At 39.8% G+C, this 26,039-nt stretch overlaps 1 protein-coding gene and 1 long non-coding RNA gene across 2 annotated transcripts in view; one reads left to right on the top strand and one right to left on the bottom strand.

Annotated features, from left to right (window-relative positions):
* The window catches only part of LIX1 (limb and CNS expressed 1), a 51,216-nt gene that overhangs the window by 16,894 nt on the left and 8,283 nt on the right, over window positions 1-26,039 (top strand). The window contains exons 2-4 of the mRNA XM_054487804.2: window positions 1,295-1,458; window positions 18,444-18,584; window positions 20,667-20,762. Of these exons, the coding sequence (XP_054343779.1) occupies window positions 1,295-1,458; window positions 18,444-18,584; window positions 20,667-20,762 (401 nt within the window). The remainder of the gene's footprint in view (window positions 1-1,294; window positions 1,459-18,443; window positions 18,585-20,666; window positions 20,763-26,039) is intronic.
* Window positions 11,560-26,039, bottom strand: part of LOC134739600 (uncharacterized) — a 40,869-nt gene continuing 26,389 nt past the window's right edge. Inside the window, exons 6-8 of the long non-coding RNA XR_010126425.1 lie at window positions 23,813-24,186; window positions 22,855-22,923; window positions 11,560-12,271 (exon numbers count right to left, since the gene is read on the bottom strand). This is a non-coding gene — a long non-coding RNA (uncharacterized LOC134739600). The remainder of the gene's footprint in view (window positions 12,272-22,854; window positions 22,924-23,812; window positions 24,187-26,039) is intronic.

Genomic DNA, 26,039 nt, shown 5'->3' with positions numbered 1-26,039 from the left:
TTTCTTCTTGCTCGGGCAGCACCATGCTTACCTCCTACCGCTCCAGAAACCCCACTGAAAAAAGGAAACTTTCAACATTTTCAACACATTCATTGTCCCTAAATGGCTTGGCTATGGCCAAATTCCCACCTGCACCCCTAGAGACTACATGATTCTTCAAGGAAAATCTTGGTGCTATTTCCAGAAGCAGGGAAGTGAATGCCAGGCAAGCAAAACAACAGATGTCCTATACTGCTTTCAAACATGTGGTGGGCTCCCATGTGGATAAGGAAATAAACTTTTTGAGGCCTCAGAAATGAGAAGTAGACCCTCTGCATGAACCTTACAGGAAAGCAGATTTCAGTTCACTCCTACAAGGACCTTTTCACAGAAACATTAGCAGTTGAAATAGGCTGCCTCAGGTTGTGGCAAGTACTAGGTCCTTCCACATGTTCAGGTACAGGCCAGATGAGCAGCTGTCAGGAATGCTGGCAAGGAATTCCTGCATTAGGCAGGGCTTTGCCTACATGACCTATAAGGTCACTTTTGACTCTACAATTCTATTATCCTTGTTAATTTCTACAATTTAATTTGCAGTACAGGATAAACAAACTAACCTAATTTGATCTGGAACTTCTGTGGGCTATCACAGGTCATTTAATCTAAAACATATGGCTCTAGCCATTACTATGTTTTCTGAAATACTCGAACAGACCTTGTTCTTAACAAGGTCTTCATGTTATTAGTTTCACTCATGGATTTTTCCAGCCTCCTGCTTATTCCACAACTGCCTTTCATTCTCGTTTAGACTGGGGTGGAAGGAGCATGAAAGAGTTCCCTTCTTTCTGACTTTCTCTTCTTAAATCTTTGCAGGCTTAAGAATCTATGAGAAATGAGAAAGAGGACCACAGATAATCACAGCTCTGGATAAAGTCTATTAAGACAAATGTTCAAAGCAGAATGAGATTTTTAATTTTTATATTAAAAATTAATTTATAGAGTAAATTTGAAATACTGCTATATTGTTTTAATTAGGGTACCAAAACCACTTCTTGAGCCTTACTCATTAAGAAATATACACATTTGCATTTGTAAATAACAGGTTTAATTTGTATATTTTAACATACTTTAAAAATATATTTAAATAAAGTATATTCTTTCACAGCTAAAAGCCCCCCCACCCCACTATCCACATACCCAGATCTACTTAAACTGGAACTGTCATGCTACAGAATCCAGCTTGCAAATAAAATTTTGGTTTTGTACCAGATTATGTCCATCCTTAATAACTGATGGTGTTTCTTGTCTTTTTCAGTGAACGTTGTGTCAATGTTACAGGAATTTTGGGAAAGCAAGCAGCAGCAGAGGGCTGCATTCCCAAGTGAAGGTGTGGTGGTCTATGAGTCACTGCCAGCTCCTGGGCCTCCCTTTGTGAGTTACGTGACCCTCCCAGGGGGAAGCTGTTTTGGCAACTTTCAGGTAAGAAGTAGCCATTAATTTGTCAGTGAAAGTTCATTGGGTTAAAATAAAGTAAACCTTTTTGTAAACTGGTAACATTACATATTTTCTTGGAAATAGTGAACAAAGTTGTACCATATCCTATGAATGAAAACAACAGGAAAGGAATTAAATTTGCCAATATCCTTTATAAATATCCTTTTAATTGAGTAAATTATCCCTCAATTTTCAATAACTGGCAAAGATGTTTTATTTCTTGCTTATGGATATCGTGAAACTCATAAGCAATCAAGTTTCTCTCTTAGTTTGTCAACTAAAAAGCCCAAGGCAAATTTTCAGGTTATTTTTTTGTAGTGTAAGTCTACAGAACTTAGTATCATATAATTTTTAAGACTAACGTCATACCTGATACTATTTATATTTTTACCTTTACTCTCCCTTTGAACTTATTAAGTCACTCATTTATTGTATCCTGTTACCAGGTGTATCTGTTTTACATGGTTTCAAATCCTTCATTGAGTGAGGGAAGGGTATAATTTAATAAACAGACCTACAAACCTATGCTGCCTCGGGGAAGTCAAAGAAGGATTCACAGGAAATATAAATGTGAACTGAGGCATTCAGTTGATGATGTCTTGGCCAATGGGAAAAGGGAAAATGACATTCTTAGCATAGGGAACCACAGCATTTTCAGAATTAGGGAAGCATAAGGGTTAATGTGTGTGGCAAGGAACGGTTAGGGGAGGACAGGTAGGCACTCACATCAAACCATAAGAGATCTTCATACTTTGCAAAGCAGTACAGGTTTTATTCTACATAAAATCAGAACCTTTGAAGGATTCTGAGCAGAAGAGTGATGTATCCAAATGTACTTCAGAAAGATTACTTGGGTCACAGCATGAAGATGCCTTGGATTTAAACGATTTAAATGGCTGAGAGGCTGAAAGTGATGAGTGCCCATGGAGACGAGCTGCAAACACAGTATGTTCAGGAACTAACGGTGAAGGGACTTCATTAGGAGTGAAAGTTGGGATGCTACTTTCATGCCTAATGAAGTCTCTTCACCTTCACCTTTACCAGTGGTCAGCCCTGGCTTTGGGCACTGGGTGGGAAACACAGGAGGAAGTGGAGCAGGTATGTGAAAGGTGAGGATGAAGAAAGTATGAAGTGCCTGGAAGTCAAACAGAGAAGAGCAATTGCCCTCCCCTATCCAAAAAAAAAAAAAAGTCAGACCTGAAGCTCAAGAAAGAGATATGGGTTGAACTTCTACATTTCTAAGCTGAAGCCACAGCTACAGGTACCACTGCCAAGTGAGAATGTGTGGTGTGAGAAGATGATCAAGGAATGCTCTTAGGAACAGTTTTAGTGGGGGAAATAAAAGGAGAAAGATTTCTCTAAAAAGCCCAGAGATTGCCCAGAAAAAGACAAAGAACCAGAAGAGGGGATTTATGGAAACTGAGAGATGTGACATCTTGAGACTGAGGATGAAGTGAGCAGCGGTCAGCCACAGGACAGATGTCCAGTGAGATGTTTCCACTGACTGTGATGAATGTGAAATCCTTATTAACCTTCCGAAAAGTAATGTCAATGGAGAAAATGGGATACAAATTAGATTACAGTAGATTACAGTTGTTAGAGTAAAATAGGGGTTTAGAAGTAGAGACAGTGTCCTTCAGTAAGGATTTAGAGGGCTCCTTCCTACTCTTGTGGTCAGCACTGCTTGTGAAAATAGGACCACGTTGCCTATTATCCAGTGAGGAGTTGGAGACAAAACATGTTCTGGTCAAACTGGCATCAGTGGCTTCCAGACATCTAAGCCATAATTAAAGCTGGGAAGGACAACGAAAACTGAGCCACTGAATATTCAGACAGTTCTCAAACAGCCTGCAAAGATGGGCCAGAATCAACAGATGAACTCTTAGAATATAAAATAAAAATTTAAAAAGTCTCAAGGTTGAATCAAGATGGAGTGGACTTAGCACATTCTTCAAACTCTTTTCTAGTCTGAAATTCCCTAAAATGTCAAAGACATGTTTTAAGATAAGTAAATTCACAATAGTGCTAGGCAAGAAGAAAGGGTGCCATTGGAAGAGATGAACTTTGAGGCAATTCCAGGAGATGAGAGTAGAATCAAATTATTAGGGGCAAAGATGGCACAGTCTAAATATATATAGGAGAAATGTACTTTGAAAGTCAAGAAGAGCTAGAGAAACTCCAGGTTTACATGAACAAATGCAAAGAGCAGGAGGCAGTCCTGGGGTAATTTTAAGGCTAATCAAAAACTGCTTTCAAAACTTCCGACCCATCCAGCCAGTGAGGTGTTGCCTTCCCCACTCTGAACAGTAGTCAGCAGTGTGTTTTTACCTCTGGTGAATGAAAGTGAATTGACTGAGGAGGATGATTTGAATGTGGGTATAGAAGCCTCAGAACAGAGCTTGATGTAACCCTAGACACCAAAGACACGGATGAGAGGCAGCAAAGGGGAAAGAAAGGCAGCCATTGAGGAAGAGGCTCTCCAACCCACATGTGCCTGCAGGTCCATTATTGAGCATCCTAAGGTGAAGTCTGCCTGTCAACACACCCCATTCAATACGAAGCACCCAGCTGTCCTCTCATTCAGCGGAGCCCCTGTAGAGCAACAGACATTCTCAAGCATACAGGAAGGTTTTGTCAGCCATCTAAACTAATGTACTTGTTTGTCCATCTATGTCAATGAACTTAAGATCACCAAACATTTGAGGAAAACCAAATGCATAAAAGACCAAAGGCAAGCAAACAAAAGAACAAAACAATTCAAGCAGCACAGAATGTAAAAGAGTATTACAGTTAATATCCTCAGAAAATTTTGAAAGGATATTTCTCTCTAAAACAGCTATTAAAATGGAGCAAGCAGGGAGCAAGAAAATGAAATATGATTGCCAAATTAGAACAATAAGGATAAAGAATCAAGAGGAGCAAATAGAGGAGCAGACATAGACAGCCAAATTAGTAAGGAATAACTAAGTAAAGTCTTCCAGAACTTAGAGCAAAAAGACAGAGATGGAAGACAGTACAGGAGACATGCAGATAAATTTTGGAGGTAAACATCAATTTAGTAAGAGCTCTAGAAAGAGACAAAGGAAATAGAGGGGAGGAAATAAATAACAGAGGCAATTTTCTTCGAGTTAAAGAAAAGCATAGGTTGTCAAATTGAAATGGCCCACCATATTCCAGGCAGAATCATAACAAAAGAAAAGCACAGCTCTGTGGTTATGTGGGACTTAGAGACAGCATTCTGCTTAAAGGTAGATCAAGGGACTTTTTTGATACTGCATATGTACACTATCTGTTTTTAAAATTAGATTGAACATATACGTAGCTTTAGGGAAACTTCAGGGGGCATTAGCTCCCTGAAATGGGACAAAAACTGGCAAACTTGGTTAACAAAATCAAAAACTATTTATCTGAAAAGACAAATAAGAAAGATAGGTCTTTGGCATTTCTGATTGAGGAAAAAAGACACACCACGCTAAGCATTAAAGAGAGGATATAATCACAGGAGTGTAATATAAGAATACTATATAAATCATTATTCATTGAAACATGAAAACTTAGAGGATATGGACTACTTTCTGGGAACTCTTTACAATCTTTGCCATTCTTATATAAGCATAGCATTTATTTCAAAATAAAAAGTAAAAAGGGGGGCTTCGATGGCTCCCTATTACTTTCTTATTAAAGCATACATTCCTTACTCTGGCAATAAAGATTCTACAGCTGGTCCAACTTTCCCTTCCAGTTTTATCTCCCTGATTTCCTCTTCTGACACTTGATGCTTCTACCTAACTGTTCCTCATGCATGTCTTGACCTCTTCTAGCCATTCCCATACTCACTCGAGATCTACTTAGGAAATGCTATCGCCACCTTCTCTTCATGTCTAAACCCTGACCATCTTCCAGGACACCACAACAATTTTTCAGAGAAAACAAAAAGTTTTCTCTGAATCTCCCTGATGGAACTCCCTGCCTCCTGTGATTTCCCAAAGCAGTGTTCTCTGTTTCTCTACTAGGCTTAATGTTTTCTACCGTATGCTCCACTTACCTATGTGCATGTTCTTTCCCTTTACTGAAATGTAAGTTCCAGGGATGGGGTGTGTATCCTTAAGTTCCCCATGACCTCAAGCACTGTGTTTCGCATACAGTGCATAAAGTGCCTAATAAATTGTGTTAAGTGAATAGCCAAATGAATGAATAACAAATCCAAAGAATAAATGAAGTTAATGTTTGTCCATTCTTGTATGTAACCAATAGTCAGCTAAGATCATTCACCTAAGTCTGCAAGATAGTGGGCTAGGAAGGAAAAGTCAGTAACAGTAAAATCAGCTGATATTATTTTGTTCATATCTGTGGTTAAAGTTTTGAAAATGGATGAATTTAAAAGTATTGATTAAAAATATCTTATGATTCTCTCTGGATTTAATTTATGCATAGCAACTTTTTCCCCACCCGACTCTTAGGACCATAAATAACCAAGATTTGGCAGTACTCACACCCAGGCATGCATTATATTTGTTCATACATTCATTATACTCTATCTAGAATATAACGCATTTGACAGACTGGTGAATGGATCTAGAAGATATGAGTGTAAGAAATTCTAGTGTTATTGTTTTTGTTTTTGTTTTTGCTACCCGGAGAAGTATAAATTTTCCTATCATCTCATAAATTTTGACCCAAAATGATAGCTCTTCCCTTAGGTAATAAATTCAACATCCTCCTGTGGTCTTAAAAAAAAAAAAAAAGAAACAGGAAACAAAATGAAAAACTGAAAACTTCAGCAGGGAGGCCTCTTGGTGATTTCTCTGATCATTTTAGGGTCCCCTTTTCCTTATGTTTAAATCATCATATTTTAAGGCTCTCAGGAGGACTGTTAACATCTTTGCTTAAAAAGATCCAGAATTTCCTGAATCAAGTATGTTTTGAAAAGGTGTTTGGGTGGTTGGCTGCCAAATCTGGCCCCTTCACCCATTTGGCCCTCCAAAATATGACTTGAGAAGCAAAACCAGGGGGGAAAAATGAAAGAAGATTTCTCCTAAAGCAATGTGCTTACACTTTTCTTTGTCAGTTCAGAAACCATCTTAAATGCTATTTTCACCATATAACATTTCATCATGTTTTTGCCAGAAGTTGGACTATAAGAGCCTACATGCTCATTCCTGCAATGCCTTTCACATAATCAAATGTCACCCCTGTGCATTACAAATCATTTCACGATGGATTATTAATGCCAAGACCATGTGCTGAAACATGGAGAAACCATTATGCCAGCAGTAGCCTTCTTACTGAGCCATGGACGTCACCACCAATGGTGCCAAGTAATTGAAAATACTTGAAGTGGAGTATGGGACCGGATTGTGGGACTAATCCCTCTGGTTTCAGGCAGTTTCATGAAAGCTGTAAGAGATTATGCTCATTCATTCTTTAGGAAAGTAGTATTCAGACTGAACTTTAGTTTTCTGATTAATCAAAGGAAAGCAGTCCAGTCAAAGACTCTGATGGATACAAACCACTGGTTTTTATGCAAAGAAGCCTCTCACTGAAGTAAATGGGAAGCTTGTGTCCATGAAAGCTAATTAAAGAATTTTCAGTTAGCCTTGACACCACAACCTACAAAAAACGGAAACAGAGAGAGAACGAAAGAGAGAGAGAGAGAAAGCAGCCATAGCCCTGCCTTTAGACCAGGCCTTCATAAATTACTACAGAATAGAAAAAGAGAAGTGAAAATATAATTTTATTTCTGCATTTCTAAACAATAAATAAAATAATCTACTGATTAAAATTTTTTTTTTCAGAAAGTTGTATTGAAACACATTAGTACTTATTGGTTCTTTTATAAAAGAAATCATTTTCTAATATTACAAGCATTAAGTATTTCATGTGTTTTAGACATATTTTCTTCATGCCACTTTTGTCTAGGCAGTTAATCCTTCCCTAGCCACATATCATGACCATGAAAACTTGCAGTAATTTCCATTTTTTTACAATAGAGCAATACAAGGGCCATCAGATCCAGGTCTGGCTCCCCTCTTGATGAACTCGGAAGGAAAGCCACTCATTGTTGCAGCAGCTGTTTTTGCTCCCAAATCTAAAAGGGAACTTGAGTTTTTTTATCTTATTTTATATTTTGATTTAAAGGGTTTGTGATTCAAGTTTTGCTTTCAAGTCAGTGACGTGGTCTTCCACATATAGCCTGCTGGAATGACTTGAATTAATGCATTTCATTCTTATTTTGACTAAAAAGCAAAAATTTCCTTGAATATAGTACTAGAGCATGTGATTATTTATGTGCATGAATTATGATTGAATAAAAAATGCCTCCTGACAAAAATATTGATGTGATAGCTCGATCTATTTGGAGTGTGAGACACTTACTCATCGGGGCATTATATCTTTTTCACATAAGTATTTTGTTGTTAAAATGGCTTCACAGAAAATAAGTACAGGTGTTAAACACTGGGTTCTGGTACTTAAGCTAGTTGAATAGTGCCAAGCACTCTATGAAGTTGAGACATTCAATTCTTCCATAGGCAAACTGTTGATTGACCTTTTTTTTTTTTCCATTTGTAACCAAAGTTTGGTGTTGCAAAACAGGGCTGCAGAGTAGTGAGATGCGGGGTGGCACACGGTGCAGATGAGCTCCTTGCAAAGCTCTGTCTCTAAAAGGCAATGAATTCATTTGATGGGTTTTGATTTTTATGCCAATCTGGTTTTCAAACCAAAGCCATTGCCTATGCTGATATCTAGAAAAACTATTTTTCCAAGGAGCATACAGCCTTAAACAAGGTGAGGAGTATTTTAATTTTGTTTTATTTCAGTTACTTAAGGCAGTAAGCACACTTAACCTGCATTATCAGACATAAAAACGCGTTTTATACTTTCATGCATTAAATGAGTCTTCTCAAAGTCCATGGAATTCAAAGTACATTTAAATCACAATAAACTAAGTTTATAAAATTAAGTTTCTCCCAGTAGAGAATGAGTAAGAAAATTTGATTAATTCATACACTTGACTCAATGGAATTGTAATGCTCTTTTTGCTGAGTGTTAAATAAGGCCTGGCCTTGACATTCCATATCCCAAATAGGGATTTAGTTCCTGCTATAAACTTGAGACTATTGCCCAGCACTAATGCTGTTTTAATGCCTAGTATTTCTATTTGAAATTATCCATGACCTCTTCTCTGCCTCTAGGGTGGTATACCTTGACTCAGATGGACGACATGCTATGCAATGTAACTTAACTTCTAAAGGAGGTATTTCCTGGTGGAAATCTCCACAGGAAAGCATCCTGTTTTATAACTAATGAGACTCAAAGACGGGAAGGTTAGTTATAACCATTTGAAAGTCATATGTCAGCTAATTATCAGACCTTAATGACTTGCCCATGAAATTGGGAGTGCATATTGCTTTAATGAGACCCTTATTTATTCCCCAGCCTCCTTCCCTAACTTTAATCTGTTTCTTTTTTTATTAAACAAAGTGAATAGAAATTCTTGACCTCCAAATATAGAATGTAGTGAAAGAAATGATTAGCAAAGGCCCCATGGTAAACAAGGACTTCAGACTATCTCCACAGCAGTCTCCCAGCCCCTAGTTCATAAACTTTAGAAAGATGCTCACCAGCTCAGTGAGTTGCTGAGTGGGGAAGAAAGCGTGACTCCATCTCTCCCTAACTCCCCCCATCCCTCTTATGCAATCAGAGCCAACTCCTTTCACATCAAAGCAACTACAAAAATAAACCCAAATCTTGAGCCCTGATCAATTCGCCTTGTCTACACCTTAACTTGAAAAAAAGAAAAAGAATAAAAGAAAAAAGAAAAGACAAGGAATAAAACCTCAAGGAGCAAAGCACAACATAGGCTTGTAATAGTTAACAGGGACCTTGGTCTAGGTATGTGTGTAGAACAGCATTGCGGCAGAGGTAAACGAGGAGAAGGCCAGGTGGTTTGTATTATAAAAATAACATTCTGACCCACCATGTGCATGAAACATTTCTTTCAGTTGACAGGAACTGGTGAGTTTTCTCTGAAAATTGGACTCCCAGAGCAGTCCCCTCCCCCACACCTAGCTAAGACCCCCCATCCCCAGCACACACAGAGCTCTAAATTGTTCCCAACATATTTGGAGCCACCCTGACCTATGGATAGACACGATATTAACTTGGGTGACTGAGTTCCAACGGTTGCCCTTTTTCACATCACCATCTGGAAGGAGAAAAAATGCTAATATATCCACAATTAGATAAATTGGAACACATGCAAATGTTCATGCTTCGGTCAGGGTAGTCAAGGTTTTAAAGCACTGAAAGTGGGTACGTTAGCAACAGGGTCTGGTTTGTGGCATTCTTCGTGAAGGCTTGCCGTCAGGATGAAACCGAGGTGTTGGTGACACTGACCAGAGCTGTCAGGCAGTACTCACAAACTCCGCAAGTCACTTGCTAAAAGTCAGACTCCAAGTCACAAAAGCAAAAACGTTCCCAACCACCTGAATGACAGACCTAACAGCCGATAGGATTTGGGCAGGAATTCTCACTTCTCACAGAGTCCATTTATTTGGTTTTGCCACCTGCAAAGTCCCAGCTTTGGAAAACCCTTGGGTACTATGTGCTATTGAATGAATGCCACCTAAATGACTGCCCTTGACCCCAGACAGGATGGCATCTTCAGCTTTGAATCTGCAAATAGATACAATCTGTCACATTAGCTATTACATTACTGTTCTGTTTTTGTTTTTTTTTTTTAATCCTGCTTCTTACAGACTGTGTTTCAACTACTTGGCTACCATTGGGAAGCACCAGTGAAAATGTGCCTAAAATGTATTTTAGACATTTTAGATCTGGAGACCATTTTTCTCCTGATGTCTTTAAAACACATGTATGAATAATTGTAGAAAGTCTGTTGTTTAAGATAGAGAGAAAGTTACTTGTATCAATGTCCTCCCATATGCATTCCTAAAGAAAGCACTGTCGTTGGGATTAAGTACAGTAAAACCTTGGGATGTAGAAACAACTACTCAACACATGTATCCTGCCTATTTTCTAATACAAAGCGTGGAAAACAATCATTAATCAAATGAGGGCTACCAGAAAAGTTACTGTTTCACGTCTAAATTGCTTCATCTTGGCCAGAAGATGGTTCTATAATCAGTAAGACACCTACAGATAGTTTTAAAGTATTTCACAAATAAGTAATGAAAAAAACTAATTTCTTATTAGGAATTTCTATTTATAACACATACATGACTACCAAAATTTTATTTCAATTAATATAAGAACTTCAGTTAATGCTAAATAGTTAACTAGTCATTATTTTATTTCAGGACAGCCTACTGGTCAACAAATTAATCTTGGTTGAATCTCGACATTACATAGTGTGACACCCTGGAAAATAATCATAGAAGAAATAAAAACTGTTAAGCAGAGAAGTGAAATTGAGACCTCAGTTAGTTAAGTCAGTAGTGCTTATATACTTCCTAAGGACCTAATTTTAGAAGAACTATCATAAAGGACTTTTTTAAAACCTGAATGCTACTTTCCTTCACTCTTGGGTAGAAGCAGTTTCTCTAATGAGAAATTACCATTTCTGATGTTAGAAGTGGCTTTACAAGGAAGACAATGAAGCTTCTGCAGAGGCTCTTTGTAAATCACAATGCCAACTTTTTTATTTGTAATTTCATATTGTTTTTCTTAAACAAGGGCCCCCAAATTGTGTAAGCCTCAGGCCCCACAAAACTTGGTTCTGCTCCTGCCTGTTAGAAATGAGACATGGCAGGGGCAGAGGTTTCAGCAACACTCCTCTAAGAGTTGTCCTGAGTCCACATGTCAGAATCACCCGCAAATCTTATTATATGCAGACCCCCATCATCATACAGCTGAAGAGATTCTGATTCAGTAGGTCAGCTTTGGGCACAGGAATACACATGTTTAACAAGTTCCTGGGTAATTCTACTATGAACACTAAAGTTTTTGAACTATTGGTCCAAACTCCCGGCCTAGGCTTGGCAGCAATCTTTATAGTGTACCCTATAGGGTCCTGGTGGCTTGTTGGTCATCTTAATCTATGATAAAATACAGGGCCAAAATGAGTTAGTCTTGGGGGGAATTTTTTATTCATCAGAGCTAGGGAAGTTTATTTTTTGTTTTATTTATTTAGTTTTTGAATTTTAGTACAGACAAGGTCTCGCTACATTGCCCAGGTTGGTCTCGAACTCCTAAGCTCAAGTGATCCTCCAGCTTCAGCCTCCCAAAGTGCTGCGTTTACAGATATGAGCTACCATGCCCGGCCAGGGAAGTTTAATTTAAATGACTTTTACTCTTGAAGAGTTATCAATACTTCTTGAAATGTTGAGCAACCTTGTGTGGTAGAATTCCAAAATCTCTTGGCCTCGTACTTAATCAAGAGAGTACTTAAGGTTAGAATGAGATGCTTCCTACAAGGTAACATCTGATTTCTGGTCTAGTCGCAGCTGGCCTTTCTATCTCCATTTTCCTTCTCCCTATAGTCCAGGAAAGCATCCAAAGGAGAACAATAGGAGGGAGGAGGATATTGAGATAATGTCAGCATATTCCCGTCCTCAGTGAGTACCATTTATCCTCACAGTGTACTGCATCTTGCTTGGCCTTTTGTTGTAAATGAAGTCAAGTTTGTCATGGGAGGAGATATCCTTGTAGTCTTATATCAAAATGACCCATAAAAGCGCAAAGTTGAAGCTTTGTCTAAAATACTGTATGGATTTAGGGAGTGCTATATGACCTTAGGCAAATTATATATCCTCTATTCCAAAGTGGGTGGCCATTTCTATGAAGAGCAAAATAGCAAAGTGGTTAAAAATCTGGACTCCCAAGTCAGACAGACCAGAGAGCAAATCTTGTTTTGTTCACGTCTTAAGGGTCATGAACTTGGGATGTATAACCTCTTTAAGCCTCTATTTCCTCACCTGCAAAATAAGGATAATAACAAAACCAACTTTATAGGATTGCTGTGGTAACAAAATGTGATAATAAACATAAAGTGCTCAGCATAGTGCCAAGCACATAGTGCCAGCAATGTGGATTATTTCATTGAGACTTCTTAATTACCTGTGGTGAACAAAGCCTTTGTATTAGTTACCTATTGCTGCATAAGAAATTGCCTGAAAACTTACAAACATTTATTGTCTTGCACAGTTTCCGAGGATCAGGGATCTGGAAGCAGCTTAGCTGAGTGGTTTTGGCTCAAGGTCTTCTGGAAGGAGGTTGCTTTTGGTAAGCTGTCAGCTGGAGGTGCAGTCATTTGAAGGCTTGATCAGGGCTGGAGGATCAGCTTCCAATCTCACTCAGATGGCTGCTGGCAGAAGGCTTTAGTTATGTTCCATGTATGCCTTTCCATGGGACTGCTCATAACATGGCAGTGACTTTCCCCAAGCCAGTGACTTTTCCTCTTGGTTCCACTTCTCTTCTCTTATAAAGAGATGGCAAGTGAGACCAAGACGGAAGCCATAGTGTCTTTTATAACCGAATATGGGAAGGGATTTTGCCATCACTTCTACCATATTCTATTGGTTACACAAATGAACTCTGGTGCAGTGTAGGGGAGGACTACACAAGGGTGTTAATGCCATGGGGCAGGGGTCACTGGGGAATCTTACAAACTGGCTACCACTGCCTTTGAATAGCTTTCCTGAGCAATGCCACAGTCATTCTTTTTTTTTTTTTTTTACTTTAATTTTAGATCAGAGCCAGGAGGCTTTGAAATGATTATAGTGGTTTATAATCTACCAGCAAATGAAAGGCATCTGAACATCAAAATAAATGTCTGAATGAGGTCTGCTGGCCACTCGGAAAGCATGTGGCTCCACATGCCTGAGAAATTCACAGCTGACCTAAAGTAAAATCTTGACTTAAATATCCCAGCTCTGCACTTTCGCAAAGTGCAAAGGACAGAAGTTGTCCTTCTGTATTAACAAGTAAGAATGGTTAACAGAAAAGACACGGTTTACAAATCTATATTTATGATTAGGGCCTGGCTAAAAAATAGCAAGAATAAACTGTATAACCTGGGAAGTCTAACTCTAGCAGGAAGTTACTTTGAAATAACATCATACTTCACTCGCTCCCCAACCGATGTCTTTGACGACTGGTTTGGACACATCCATAAAATGTCCTGTCACTTACCATATTTTATTTTCTTACAGTGTTTCCCACTGTTTGATAGTAACTTTAACAGTGCCTGTTCTTACAGCAACATTCACATTCTGATTTAGATTGCAACCAAGTAGATTGCCGTTCGGCTGAATTTCTTCCCCAAGTAAAGATTCTTATGGGCTGAGAGGTCCCATTAAAAGATCCCTAGAGAAAAATATGCAGCCCTTACTGGCTGGGATTTGTAGTTCTAGAATTTAGAAGAAAGCGGCTGGTTAACATTATAGACATTTTGAAGTACTTGTCTTTCAGAAATGCCAAGAACAATAGCAAGAAAAGCCCTTTGATGGCTCAGAATTTATTTTATTTTATGTACTTATTAATTGGAACACTTTCTCCCCCGTTTTAAGCAAAGATTCTGTACATTGAAATAATAAAATAAGCATAGACATGTGTCTGCTTTAAAATCTTGGTATTGGTTAGGTCTCTGTAGCCCTTTTTCATGCTTTCAGGGTAAAGGCTCTTTCTGTTCTCTCAGCCGGGCTGCACTTTGATCTCCCGAGCAGTGCCATTTGGTTGTAAACGTATGTGGTGCTTTTGATCTAGTACTTAACTGGTCTTATTTAAAATAGATAGCTTCTTTTATCTAACTAGTGTTTACTAGGTCTCTCTCTCCATAAAAGATGGTTTAAATTGCTATTATTTAGATAGAAGTTGTTTCTGAAGAGTGCCTGGATCTGAATCTAATTCTCTAAGTTCTAAAACTCCAACAGCTCTATGATAGATTTTGTAAAGCTAAATTCCTATTAAAATGAGCTGTTCCTACAGATGTCAGGTAATACTTGCAAAAACGTTGTTTGCTTTTTAATGGGGAACTGATTTTCCAAAGAATAATAAACATACCCTACGCTCAGGCAAAAATTGTCATCTCAAAGTGTCTGACTGCAATGACCAATTATCCATCTGAAATTCATTAATATATTTTTATATGACTAAGTTACACATACCATAGAGGGTTTATTGAAATTGCGCTCATTTAAAAAAAATAAAAAGTATATATCTTTCATTCTTTTCTTTACGAGGATCTCTTGAACATTATGTCTAGTGCTTCAGTGACTTGTTTTTTAGTTTCCTAGGCTGTATTGTTGCTTATTCAGCAAACTAGGTCACAGGAGGCAGGAGACAACTAAGTCATAGGCTCTGCCTTTAGGGAGCTCACAGCCAGGAGATGGTGGGGGCAGACCATTAGCAAACAGTTACACTGCAGTGTGGTCAGTGCCTCCCTTGGACAGTGGTCCTCCAAGCCTAGACTTGAGAGTGGTCAAGGAAAGCTTCCTAAAAGAGATGGCACTCAAGCTCCAGTGAAAGATTGGTGACTCAATGTCCTATAAATTTTCAGCCAAGCCCATAACACAAAGCCAATCTACCTTGTCAAACCCATTCTGGTTTCATACAAGTTGCCTAAAACTTAGAAGAGGTCTAAACCTTGAATGGCCTTGCTGTCTAAAGCTTCCCCCAAAGCCTTCTTGTGTGACAACACCAAGAAAAAAACAAAAAAAAAAACTACTTTCCACACTCATTTTGGAACTTTAGCTCCATTCTTCATTCAATGGCTATATAGAAAATCACTCTTTGGGCCCAGCACTGTGGCTCATGCGTGCAATTTCAGCACTTTGGGAGGCCGAGGCGGGCAGATCACCTGAGGTCGGGAGTTCGAGACCAGCCTGACCAACATGGAGAAACCCCATCTCTACTAAACATACAAAATCTTTCGGGCGTAGTGGCACATGCCTGTAATCCCAGCTACTCGGGAGGCTGAGGCAGGAGACTTGCTTGAACCCAGGAGGCATAGGTTGTGGTGAGCCAAGATCACACCATTGCACTCCAGCCTGGGCAATAAGAGTGAAACTCCGTCTCACACACACACAAAAAAATAAATAAAAAATAATAAATCACTCTTTATTGTAAGTTATAATATCTTCTTCTGCCTGCCCTCAATTGTTCTGCTTTGTTAGTCTCCTGGCAAATGTTGTTTGTTTGGTTAGTTTTTGTTATTTTTTAATTTGTGTTTGTTTTAATTCTCCTCAGTGTCATGTTCTTGCCATTTCAAAAGTCTTGTAATTATTTCATCAACACACTCACCATGTACAAGCATCTCCAAGCGCTGAGCCTGGCTCAGCCAGTGGAGGATGCTCAAGTAATATACAAAAACAGTATGGAGATTCCTTAAAGAACTAATAGCAGAACTACCATTTGATCCAGTAATTCCACTACTGGGAATTTACCCAAAGAAAAAAATGTCATTATATGAAAAAGACACGTGCACACTCATGTTTATAGCAGCACAATTTGCAATTGCAAAAATATGGAACCAACCTAAGTGCCTATCAACCAATGAGTGAATAAGGAAGATGGGGTACACCATGGAATACTACTTAGCCATATAAATGAACAAAATAATGTCTTTTGCAACAACTTGGGTGGAGCTGGAGGCCATTATTCTAAGTGGAGTAACTCAGGAATGGAAAACCAAATATTGTGTTTTCATATGTAAGTGGGAGCTAAGCCATGAGGATGCAAAGGCATAAGAATAATATAATGGACTTTGGGCACTTGGGGGAGAAGGTTGGGAGCGGGGTGAGGGATAAAAGACTACATATTGGATACAGAGTATACTGTTCGGGTGACAGGTGCACCATTCCCAGAAATCACCGCAAAAGAACTTATCCACATAACCTAAAAGCACCTGTATCCCAAAAACTATTGAAATAAAAAATAAAATAAAGAAATATATGAGGGGGCCAGTGGCTCACGCCAGTGATCCCAGCACTTTGGGAGGCCAAGGCAGGTGGATCGCTTGAGCCCAGGAGTTTGAGACCAGCCTGGGCAATATAGGGAGACCCTGTCTCTACAAAAAATACAAAAATTAGCCAGGTATGGTGCCAAATGCCTGTAGACCCAGCTACTCAAGAGGCTGAGGTGGGAGGATCACTTGGGCCCAGGAAGTGGAGGTTGCAGTGAGCTAAGATTGCACCACTGCACTCCAGCCTGGGCGATAGAAGGAGAATCCGTCTTTAAAAACAAAAGTATATGAGGGCTCCTCCCAGGCCCAGAGGCTGGGAGAAGGGGTGGGCAAGAAGTTACCCATAGTCGAGGACAGGGTCTTTACAATATATAAGCACTACTGTTCTAGAAGGTTTGAGGGAAAATCACAGAGGACTTGGAACCTGGCTTCAGGGCACTCCAACTAGGTTTGTGGAGATGGGGAGGAGAGACAGGTCTCTAAGGACACGAGAGCATAAGTCTGGAGCGTTCCTGGGACAGTGCAGAGATAGTCAACATAGGGCAGATAGGATGGAGGCGGGGATGTAGTGAAAGCAAATGAGAGGGATTTGGCTTTCTTCGTTTGGTGGCACAGAACCCTTGCTCTGTGAAACTGTAAAATGAAGCGTGGTATTTGCTATTTTTCCTTTTCTTTCCCATCAATCACCAAGAACTACTGATTCTGAGAATCATGCATTTTGGGTAGTAGGAGCCTTGGAGATCAGAGAGCCTAGCCTCCCTATTTGTCCAGTGAGAAGATTAGCTCCCAAAGTTCAGGTGCTCCAGGTTTCTGAGAAGCAGAGCCAGGGGTGCCTGGCCACCCCACTGACCAGGACCTAGGCCTGGACTTCTCTTGTTTCCCCCTAGGAGTCCAAGATCCTAGACACTTATCCCTGGGTCCACAGGAGCTTGTAGGAGAGAGTCCATCAACTCCTGGGCTCTCCAAAAGGTGTGGGCTCCAGGGACAGTCCAGTACTTATGGGGCTTGTCCCTCTATCTGCAACCCCAGGAACCATGCCAAACCAGAACTTGAAAAATGGGAATTGTTAGTTGTTCAGAGGCAGGGAGGACAGAAAAGAATCAGGATGCATCAACCAGATCCATATGACCCACAGAAAGCCAGTCTAGCAGGATGGAGCACAATATCATATTTGAGAGGAGTGAATTTTTTTTATGAGTCACTAATCATAGGCTGCCTATGGCCCTAACTTCAAGAAGGTTTGAATGGAGTATGTCCCAGCAAAACCTCATGGATTAAGACCAAGGGAGAAAGCCTAGTCCTCAAGAAAATTAGGGAACTGTTACTAGAAGGAAGGTGCGGGACAAAGGTTGGAAATGCAAAAGCAATAGATATTGACAGCAGCACGCTTGTACTAACCTGGAGATAAAAATGTCTGGCTGGCCTGTTATCATAAGTGCTACTGTGTGCCAGGTATTTCCAGTGCTTCATCTATATTAACCAATTGATCCTAACCTCAACCCTACTATTATTCCCATTTTATAGAGGAGGAAATTGAGGTGCAGAGAGACTAATGAACCTACTCAAGGTCTTATAGTTAGTAAGTGCCAGAGCTGAAAGCAGTCTGACTCTAGAATTTGTGTTCTTAATTATTGTGTTACAAGTATTTCCAGATTCCTTGCTTTTCTCCTTTCCTTACCTTTTTTCTTTGAAATAGGGATTTGAGAAAGGCCCTGATAATGAATATAAATTATCTAGGACACAATAATTGCCATTATTAATTTATCATTACTCATTAATAGAGTATGCAAAGCTTCTGACATATAGTAGACATTCAATGACTATAAAATAAGACAATAAGTAATTGAAGATCAACCAAGACATTTGCATGGACTCTAGAGCTGAAGGAAAATCTGCGTGACCTTCAGGGAAATTAGCAATGTATATGAACAGAATAGATGTGGACAGTAAATGTATAAATAGAAATGTCCAGAGACCCCTTGATGCAGGAGTGGAATGGTGAAATGCTAAATTCTCAAATGACTCCTTTTCTCCTTCCCTTCTCAAGTGCTGCTTAAGTAGAGCCGAGGCCAGGCGGGATGCAGCTAAAGTGGCCCTGATCAACTCCCTCTTCAATGAGCTGCCCTCTCGCAGGATCACCAAGGAATTCATTATGGAAAGTGTTCAGGAAGCAGTAGCCTCCACCAGCGTGAGTACCCACCATGGAGGGCAGGAGATGGCTGCACTGAGAATTCTGAAGCATTTGAATCTTGAGAGATGCTAACATGAGCAAATTCTTATTTTAAGAATTCTGTAGATTCAATTTTTACCCATTAAATTGTTAATTTTCAGAAAAAAGAATACTTAAATTGGAAATCATAATATCACACATCTCAATAATATTTTTTAATCTCCCTGGATCACAGTTAATCATGCTTTAAATCAAGGTAGATCATTGGATCCACCTGGATATGTTTAAGTGAATGTTTGCTTATTGAGGAGTGTTGATTCTTTTAGGGCCTGAGAACGCATACAGTGGAATACTGCTTTAATCTAGTGGAAAACTAGCTCCATTTTCCCCAAACTTGAAAGATCATGAAAATCATCTGAAGTGTTTACTGGAAGTGCGAATTCCCCAGCCAGTGTGGGGCCCTGCAATCTGCATTTTTAAGGAAACGTGGACTGTTCAGATATGTGAAAAACAATATGCCCAATATGTGTTAGCTATTAGAATTACTATGGTTAATATCAATTACCTCTTCAGAGAGCACTGAAAATTTCTGTAATTAACACAATTAAATGCAAAGTGCTTTAAGAGCAAAACACCCTGTCTTAAAAATTAGATAGGATTTTTTTTTTTAAGCAATATAGGACAGGATATTTGTCCCATGAATGATTTGGAGTGCCCAACTCCCATTGCTTCCAAACTATAAGCCAAGAAAGAAGCCTTGGGTCCCCACCTGTGGCAAATATCGCCCTGTGTGTGCTCACGGGCAGGAACCTGGCATTACCAAAGGGATTAGCCACTTCTGGCTTGCCTTTAGCATGGATAAACCCCACCTGAGATTTTCTTCTCTGTTTCCCTTAACTAGGAAGGCTCTGTCATTCTGGTGAAGCTGCTGATGATGAAGGAAACACTATCAGACTAGATGTGATCCTTTTCCCCTCATAAATCTTCTTATTACATAAAGGAGAAATAAGGAAGGAGCAGGGGAAGAAGAGTGATTGACTTGGCTGGGAGATGCCAGGGAGTTCTGTTCTATATCTGGTCTGAGGATGAAAGGAAGCCTTTATTTTCTAGCCCTGTAAATTTCAAGTGCTTTTGAGGAAGAGAGGTTAGGAAAATTATGCCTGATTTATATAAGTGTGAAATTTACTCAGGAGCAGGGAAGGGCCCTCAGTGTAAAAGTAATTTATCATTTTTTAAATGGAAATTTCTAAGGAAACAGAATATACATGGTTGCATGCTTCTAGATGGATTTCCTCTGGGATATTTAAAAAGCCAACATAAATATTTCAGCAGCAGTGTGTTAATGTTATTGCATTCAAAAGCTATAAATTTGCTGCTATCTGTGCTGGCACTTGTTTGTTCCGTCTCACAAAGTCACCATTGCCCACCTTCCCAGGAATCTGCGTCCATAGGATACAGAAGGGCTGGCCCAAAAGCCATACCAGAGTTGTGTTAGCTTCTTAGCACCACTACCCACACCCAAATTGAAAGGGAATTTCATTTCTACCCGTCACCCACCCACCTCGTTTCCTAGAGATTAAGTGGTACAGGACTGAAAAAATATAAACCATGATCCATGTCTCCAGGCTAAACACCAGCATATTACGAAAAGTTCCTATTAAGAATCACGGCAGTAAAATCTGAATGGTCCATACAACTGACAAATTCTTTCCACGTCAATTATGCAATCTTGCCTGGTTATCACTGGAATCAGAGCAAAGTCAGTGTTTCAAGATTTCAATAACCAACGAAGGCAGCCTCGGAGCTCAGCCATGCAAATGTTAACACCACCACCACCAAAACCCTGTGCGATCATACAGAAATGTCTTCTTTTGGAAAATTATTCTATCAGCGAGTATATAACAGTTCGTATTCTATCAAGCACTCAATTCAAATTGATTACAAAACCCTCAAATCTACTGGAGACTTGGTTGTAGAGTGAACATCTGTTCAGGTTAGACCAAAAATAGGCTTGCTGTGTGGTCACAGAATTAATTTCTGACCATTCAAAGAAGAGGAGGAAAAATCACTAATTTTTCTTTTTCTGCTTTCTTTCCCAAGGGCACCTTAGATGATGCAGATGACCCCAGCACCAGTGTTGGAGCCTATCACTACATGCTGGAGTCAAACATGGGGAAGACTATGCTGGAGTTTCAGGTACCTGCCTGCCTGCCACATATTTATTTGATTATCCAATCCAGAAGCCTAAGAGAAATGCAACATTTATCACTAACATCTGACCCAATAATCTTTTGGTCTTCAGTGTTTTTGGTCATTATAATCTAACCCTCCTGGAATCCAGCATGGTAGCCCCATCTCGGCCACATCTCATAGGCCTAAACAAACACACAATCAGGAAACAATCTTTGCTTTTATAAAAGAAAGTAAAACACAAATCTAAGAAATAAGTGATTCTATAGTGTTTTACCAGCTTTTCAGTACAAAGCTCCCCACTAAACCAATGATAACAGTTTGACATGTTGGTTGTTACCATCTGCTTCTTAATTTTCAGAAGTCCTATGACTTCTGAAAGTTCCTGCCGTGCACGTTAAATAATACCCTACTTGGTTCTGGTTTTCTATTAAACAAGTTCTGCCACCTCCTATCATCAACGAAATCAAAAAAATTAACAATCTGTAACTCTTTTTCATCCACTGCCAACAAATGATAACAAGAATTGAGGAACTATATTACCTATTATTTCTAAAATATATTGTTATATTAGTAACAATAACAGTAATAACAGCTGACACTTATGGATGCTTACTTTGGCCCGTGCTTAGCATTTAACAAATAGTGTCACAATTTAACACTCACAATAACTGTATGAGGTAGATAATATCGTTATCCTCATGTTATCATTGAAGCTAGGGTTCAGGATCAGGCAGTCTGATCTCACACATCTGACTATTATCCTATGTCACGCTGGACAGATAGAATTTTAGTAGTGATTGGGTATGAAATGTGCTTCCCTTTAAAAAACTTAACTCCAGTGCAGTTGAACATCCGTAAACATGCAATGCTGGTAGGAATCAGAATGCAATATAATAAAGAGACTTCACCTTAGAAATTGTTTTCTTAGGTTATATTCCAAGAAGCAATCAGAGGTATAAGGTTTCATGGGCAAAATGTTCCTCACGGTGTAATTTACAATGGTGAGCTGAGCCCTTCTGAAGCCACAACTTTCAAATACCTTCTTTGGTACCTTTCAAACTCCTTTCCTGACCCCAATGGCATAGCTACTTCTCAGATGGATATGTCCCCATGCACATTATTAAAAAATAAATATTATTTTATTAACCTTCTGTATGATTGCGGCAAAAATGCTCTTTCTTCACCCATCCTAAATCTTAGTTTTTCTTTCTTTTTTTTTTTTGAGATGGAGTCTCGCTCTGTCGCCCAGGCTGGAGTGCAGTGGTGCGGTCTTGGCTAACTGCAAGCTCCGCCTCCCGGGTTCACGCTATTCTCCTGCCTCCGCCTCCCGAGTAGCTGGGACTACAGGCGCCCACCACCATACCCGGCTAATTTTTTGTATTTTTAGTAGAGACGGGATTTCACCGTGTTAGCCAGGATGGTCTCCATCTCCTGACCTCGTGATCTGCCCACCTTGGCCTCCTAAAGTGCTGGGATTACAGGCGTGAGCCACTGCGCCCGGCCTTAGTCATCCAGTTTTATCCTTAAGTTGCCATGGTCTTACTCACCTTTGAGGTAGCCTGCCATGGTTAGGAAGCAACAAAGTATCCTTTAAGCCTAGTGGATGGGGCACATGTCAGCCCAGTGGCTCTGACCCAGACTCTGCAGTGGGCTGGCCAGTTTGAGCCTGGCTCTTTTCCTTACCTCAACATCTACTTCCTCGTTTGTATGTAAATCAGAGAGAATAACAGTACCTTCCTCACAGTGCTATTGTGAGAATTAAATGGGATGATATGCGTAGAGTCCAGAAGAGTGCATGGGGTATAATGAATGCTCAGTGAAGATGAACAACCATTATTATATGTATTTCTGAAGGAATCTTTGCTTGAAATGCCAGAGGCTACTGGATGGATTCCGTTGACAACTCTGTCTAACCTAGCTCTATTTGAACCTACACAAAATGGTTCAGGGCCCCTATTCCAGGATAAAAGAGTAGATCTGTAAAAGGTCCCTTTTTTTTTTCATAACAATCTAAAACTAAACAGAGGAATAATACTTTTAAAAAGAGGTATTTTTTTCAAGAGAAATAATATAAACTTTAAAAAATCATACAGACCTATGTGTGAAGTCTGCTCTGCCACTTGCCATCTGTGAGCTTGTCCATTCTGAGACTCAGTTTTCTCATCTATAAAATAGGAATAATAATGTCCATTTTGTAGAATTTTTGTGGGATTTAAGTAGTGTAACATTTATAAAGCATCTGGCATAATGCTTCCCCCAGGCAGGAATTTCATTTAATTCCTGTTCCCCCTGCAAATAATATTGTAGTTCTTTTATTATGGAATGAACATTGCCTGCCCCAGTACACAGTAGCTTGTATGTGATTTAGCGCTATTTTTGGAAAAATTAAGAATGATTTTGAATGTGATTGGTTTAGTCTGCCAAAGACGGGGGAAGGTGAGATTTAAAAAAAAAAAAATTCTTAAAATTCCTTCCAAGTACTATGAAAGGCTCTACTCAACCCTCTTTTAGTAATAGTTTAATTGCTTTGCTATAGGCTATGTGTTTTCTGTGTGGTCTGTAGTAAAGTATTTAAATTTGTGAAATAATACTTTGAATCCTACTGTGGACATGCTTCATAAATTCTCCTAAAGGAGTCTGGATACAGGATGGAGACAAAGGAAGAGGAAGATGTGAGGGCAGGGAAAATCCAAACTCCCTTCCCCAGTAGGGATACTGGCAACCCAGGAGGAGGGTCTATGGAGCACATCCCTTTTCCTTCCACCAGCCCTAGCTTGCCTGCTGGGACCTGGCACATTCCTTAGTGGCCTGGGTTAAATGCTTCTGCTTGTGTCTACACATAATGGGAATTGCCCACAGACCTGGGCTGTTTCTGCAGCCAACACAGCAATTCAGTACCCCTGGTGGGTAATAGATGTATGTTTGTATCTAGCTATGGGTGACTCCACCATATAAAAACAAGCTGGTGTCTCCAGACTGCCCTGGGGCTTTTGGAGGGGGCGGGGGCGTCCTGCAGCCAGCACTCAGAGGAAACATGATAGGCCTCTGCTTACCTTCACTTCGTGGGAGGGAAGCCTGGATGCCTGTTTCGAGGTAGCTTTGCCACAGAGAAAATTGCCTGCTGTTTGTGGGGAAGGTTGGGAGCAGCACTAGTCACTGGGTCTTGTCAGGGTCAGATTCTAGGCAGACTTTGACTGAAGCTGGTTAATATATTTATTCTGAAGCCTAATGCAATCCAAGGAAGAGTTGTTTATTTACATCTTTGCTAAATTTTCCAGGTCGCCTTTTAAAACTTCATCCCATAAACAAATTTCCTCTTAAATCCATTCTCTTGGGTGGGGAGATGGTGCCCACCTGTTTTTCAAGTTCTCCATTTACAGTGTTTGTTTTTCTTATTTCTGATGAATCACAGAGCCAAACCCGTCTCCTAGAAAGAGTTCCAAAGAGAAGCAGTGAGCATTTTCTCTCCACAAGTAGCTGAAAAGCCCAACATTGTTTCTAACAGAGGCAACCCCAGGAAAGGCTGTGAGGACAGAGCCCCGTTGTTGTCTGTTTAAATGAAATGAATGACAAAATAAACCACGAAAGCTGTAGAGTTAGGAGCTGCAACTGAAATTTTCCCCGAAGAGGAAAGAAAACACACAGCTTGATTCTTTGTTCTATATGAAATTTACTCTGCTGGTCAGGACCAGCTAGATAATTTGCCAGGCCCAATGCAAAATGAAAATCCAGGGGCCGTTGTTCAAAAATTACCAAGAATTTCAAGACAGCAGAGCACTAAACAAAGCAGGGGCCCTGTACAGCTGCACAGACCTCATGCCCGTGAAGCCGGGCTTGCCCCGAGACACAGCCACAAGAAGGGGACAGACAAGGGCTAGGCAAGTGACGCATTTCTCTTGGGTACAAAATTGAAAGGGATGCTTAAAAACTTCATAATCAAGATAAATAATATTATAATACATTATTTTTTAAACTCAAAATTCATGCAAAAAATTCACGATAAACAAAATGTCAGAATTATAAATAAAAGACCATGAACATGTATAATTGGCCCCACTCACTTTAAACCTTGCCTCACCTGCCTCACCTTATGAGGCTAACTTGTTTTTCTGTTGGTCCAGCTGGGCCCCTCAGGCTTCCAGATTACCCCACAAACAAAACACCACACCCCAAAAGACTTCCGTGAGGAGTATGACAGACCCTCACAGGAAAAGACAACACTAATTTCTTTTATTTAAAAAAAAAATTTATATATATTCTTTTTTTTTTTTTCTGAGACAGAGGTCTTCCTATTTTGCCCAGGCTGGGCACAAACTCATGATCTTCCTGCCTCAGCCTCCCAAGTAGCTGGGACATTCCACAGCACCTGGCTACACTAACTTCCTTTAGAGTAACAGAGCTTCTCCAGGTAGAATATGAGCCAGGGAACACCAGGCAGCAAAGAATCACAGGGAAACTAGTAAGCAGAACTCCACAGCAGCCCTCTCCTTCCCACTCTGCAATCATGCAAGGATTTCCAATGGAATCAGTCAGAGGCATGCAAAGATTTCCTGGAGTTGAGCCAAGAGCTAATGGTTTGGGGAAAATTTGAAGAGAGTGAATTTGGTCTTATGAGGGGAAATAAAGAAGTGAGACAAAAATATGTGAAAATATTTAAATATACTTTATATAATGATGGCAAGATGAATATCTCTACAGAGGACAAAAACTAGATGGGGATATAATGTAAGAAGTTGGAAAGGAGGTCATCTTCCCTAGGGAATTTTAAGAACAAAAGCAACACTGAGGAAGTGGCAGTTGTGTTACCGGAGAGAAAAAAAAGCTGCTTCGTGATGGGATAGAAATTTAGACAAACCAGAGGTGGTGAGGAGGTTGACCTTCATCCTGGAGACGAAAACAGTTCAAGTCTCTTTGGGGACATTTTTGAAAGATGAAGGTTGTCAAGGGGCATGAGAAAGGGTTTTGGTTCTGTTCACAGAAGAGTTGTGAATTCTAAAGTCTTAGGAGATTTTCAGGGTGGAATGATAGTCGCTTATGGAGGGGGGAGAGCAGTTAGTGTATAGATAAGAAAAAGAGCCCAGAAGACCCCAGAGGAAGAAGAGTATGTTTCTAAGTCAACAATTATCACAGGATGGAATTAAGAGCCCGGTTAGCAATAGGCTGTTTCTCAAACTGGGCCACAAGGATGCAAGAACAATGCCAAGATAGATAGCTATAGGAAGCCACAAAATAAATCCAGTATATGTGTCTGAGTTCTCAACTTTACATAAAGATTTAGGG

The sequence above is a fragment of the Pongo pygmaeus genome, chromosome 4 (assembly GCF_028885625.2).
Source record: "Pongo pygmaeus isolate AG05252 chromosome 4, NHGRI_mPonPyg2-v2.0_pri, whole genome shotgun sequence".
Classification (NCBI taxonomy): Eukaryota; Metazoa; Chordata; class Mammalia; order Primates; family Hominidae; genus Pongo; species Pongo pygmaeus.
The sequence above is the reverse complement of the archived record's forward strand: the minus strand, read 5'-3'. Positions and strand labels throughout refer to the sequence as shown.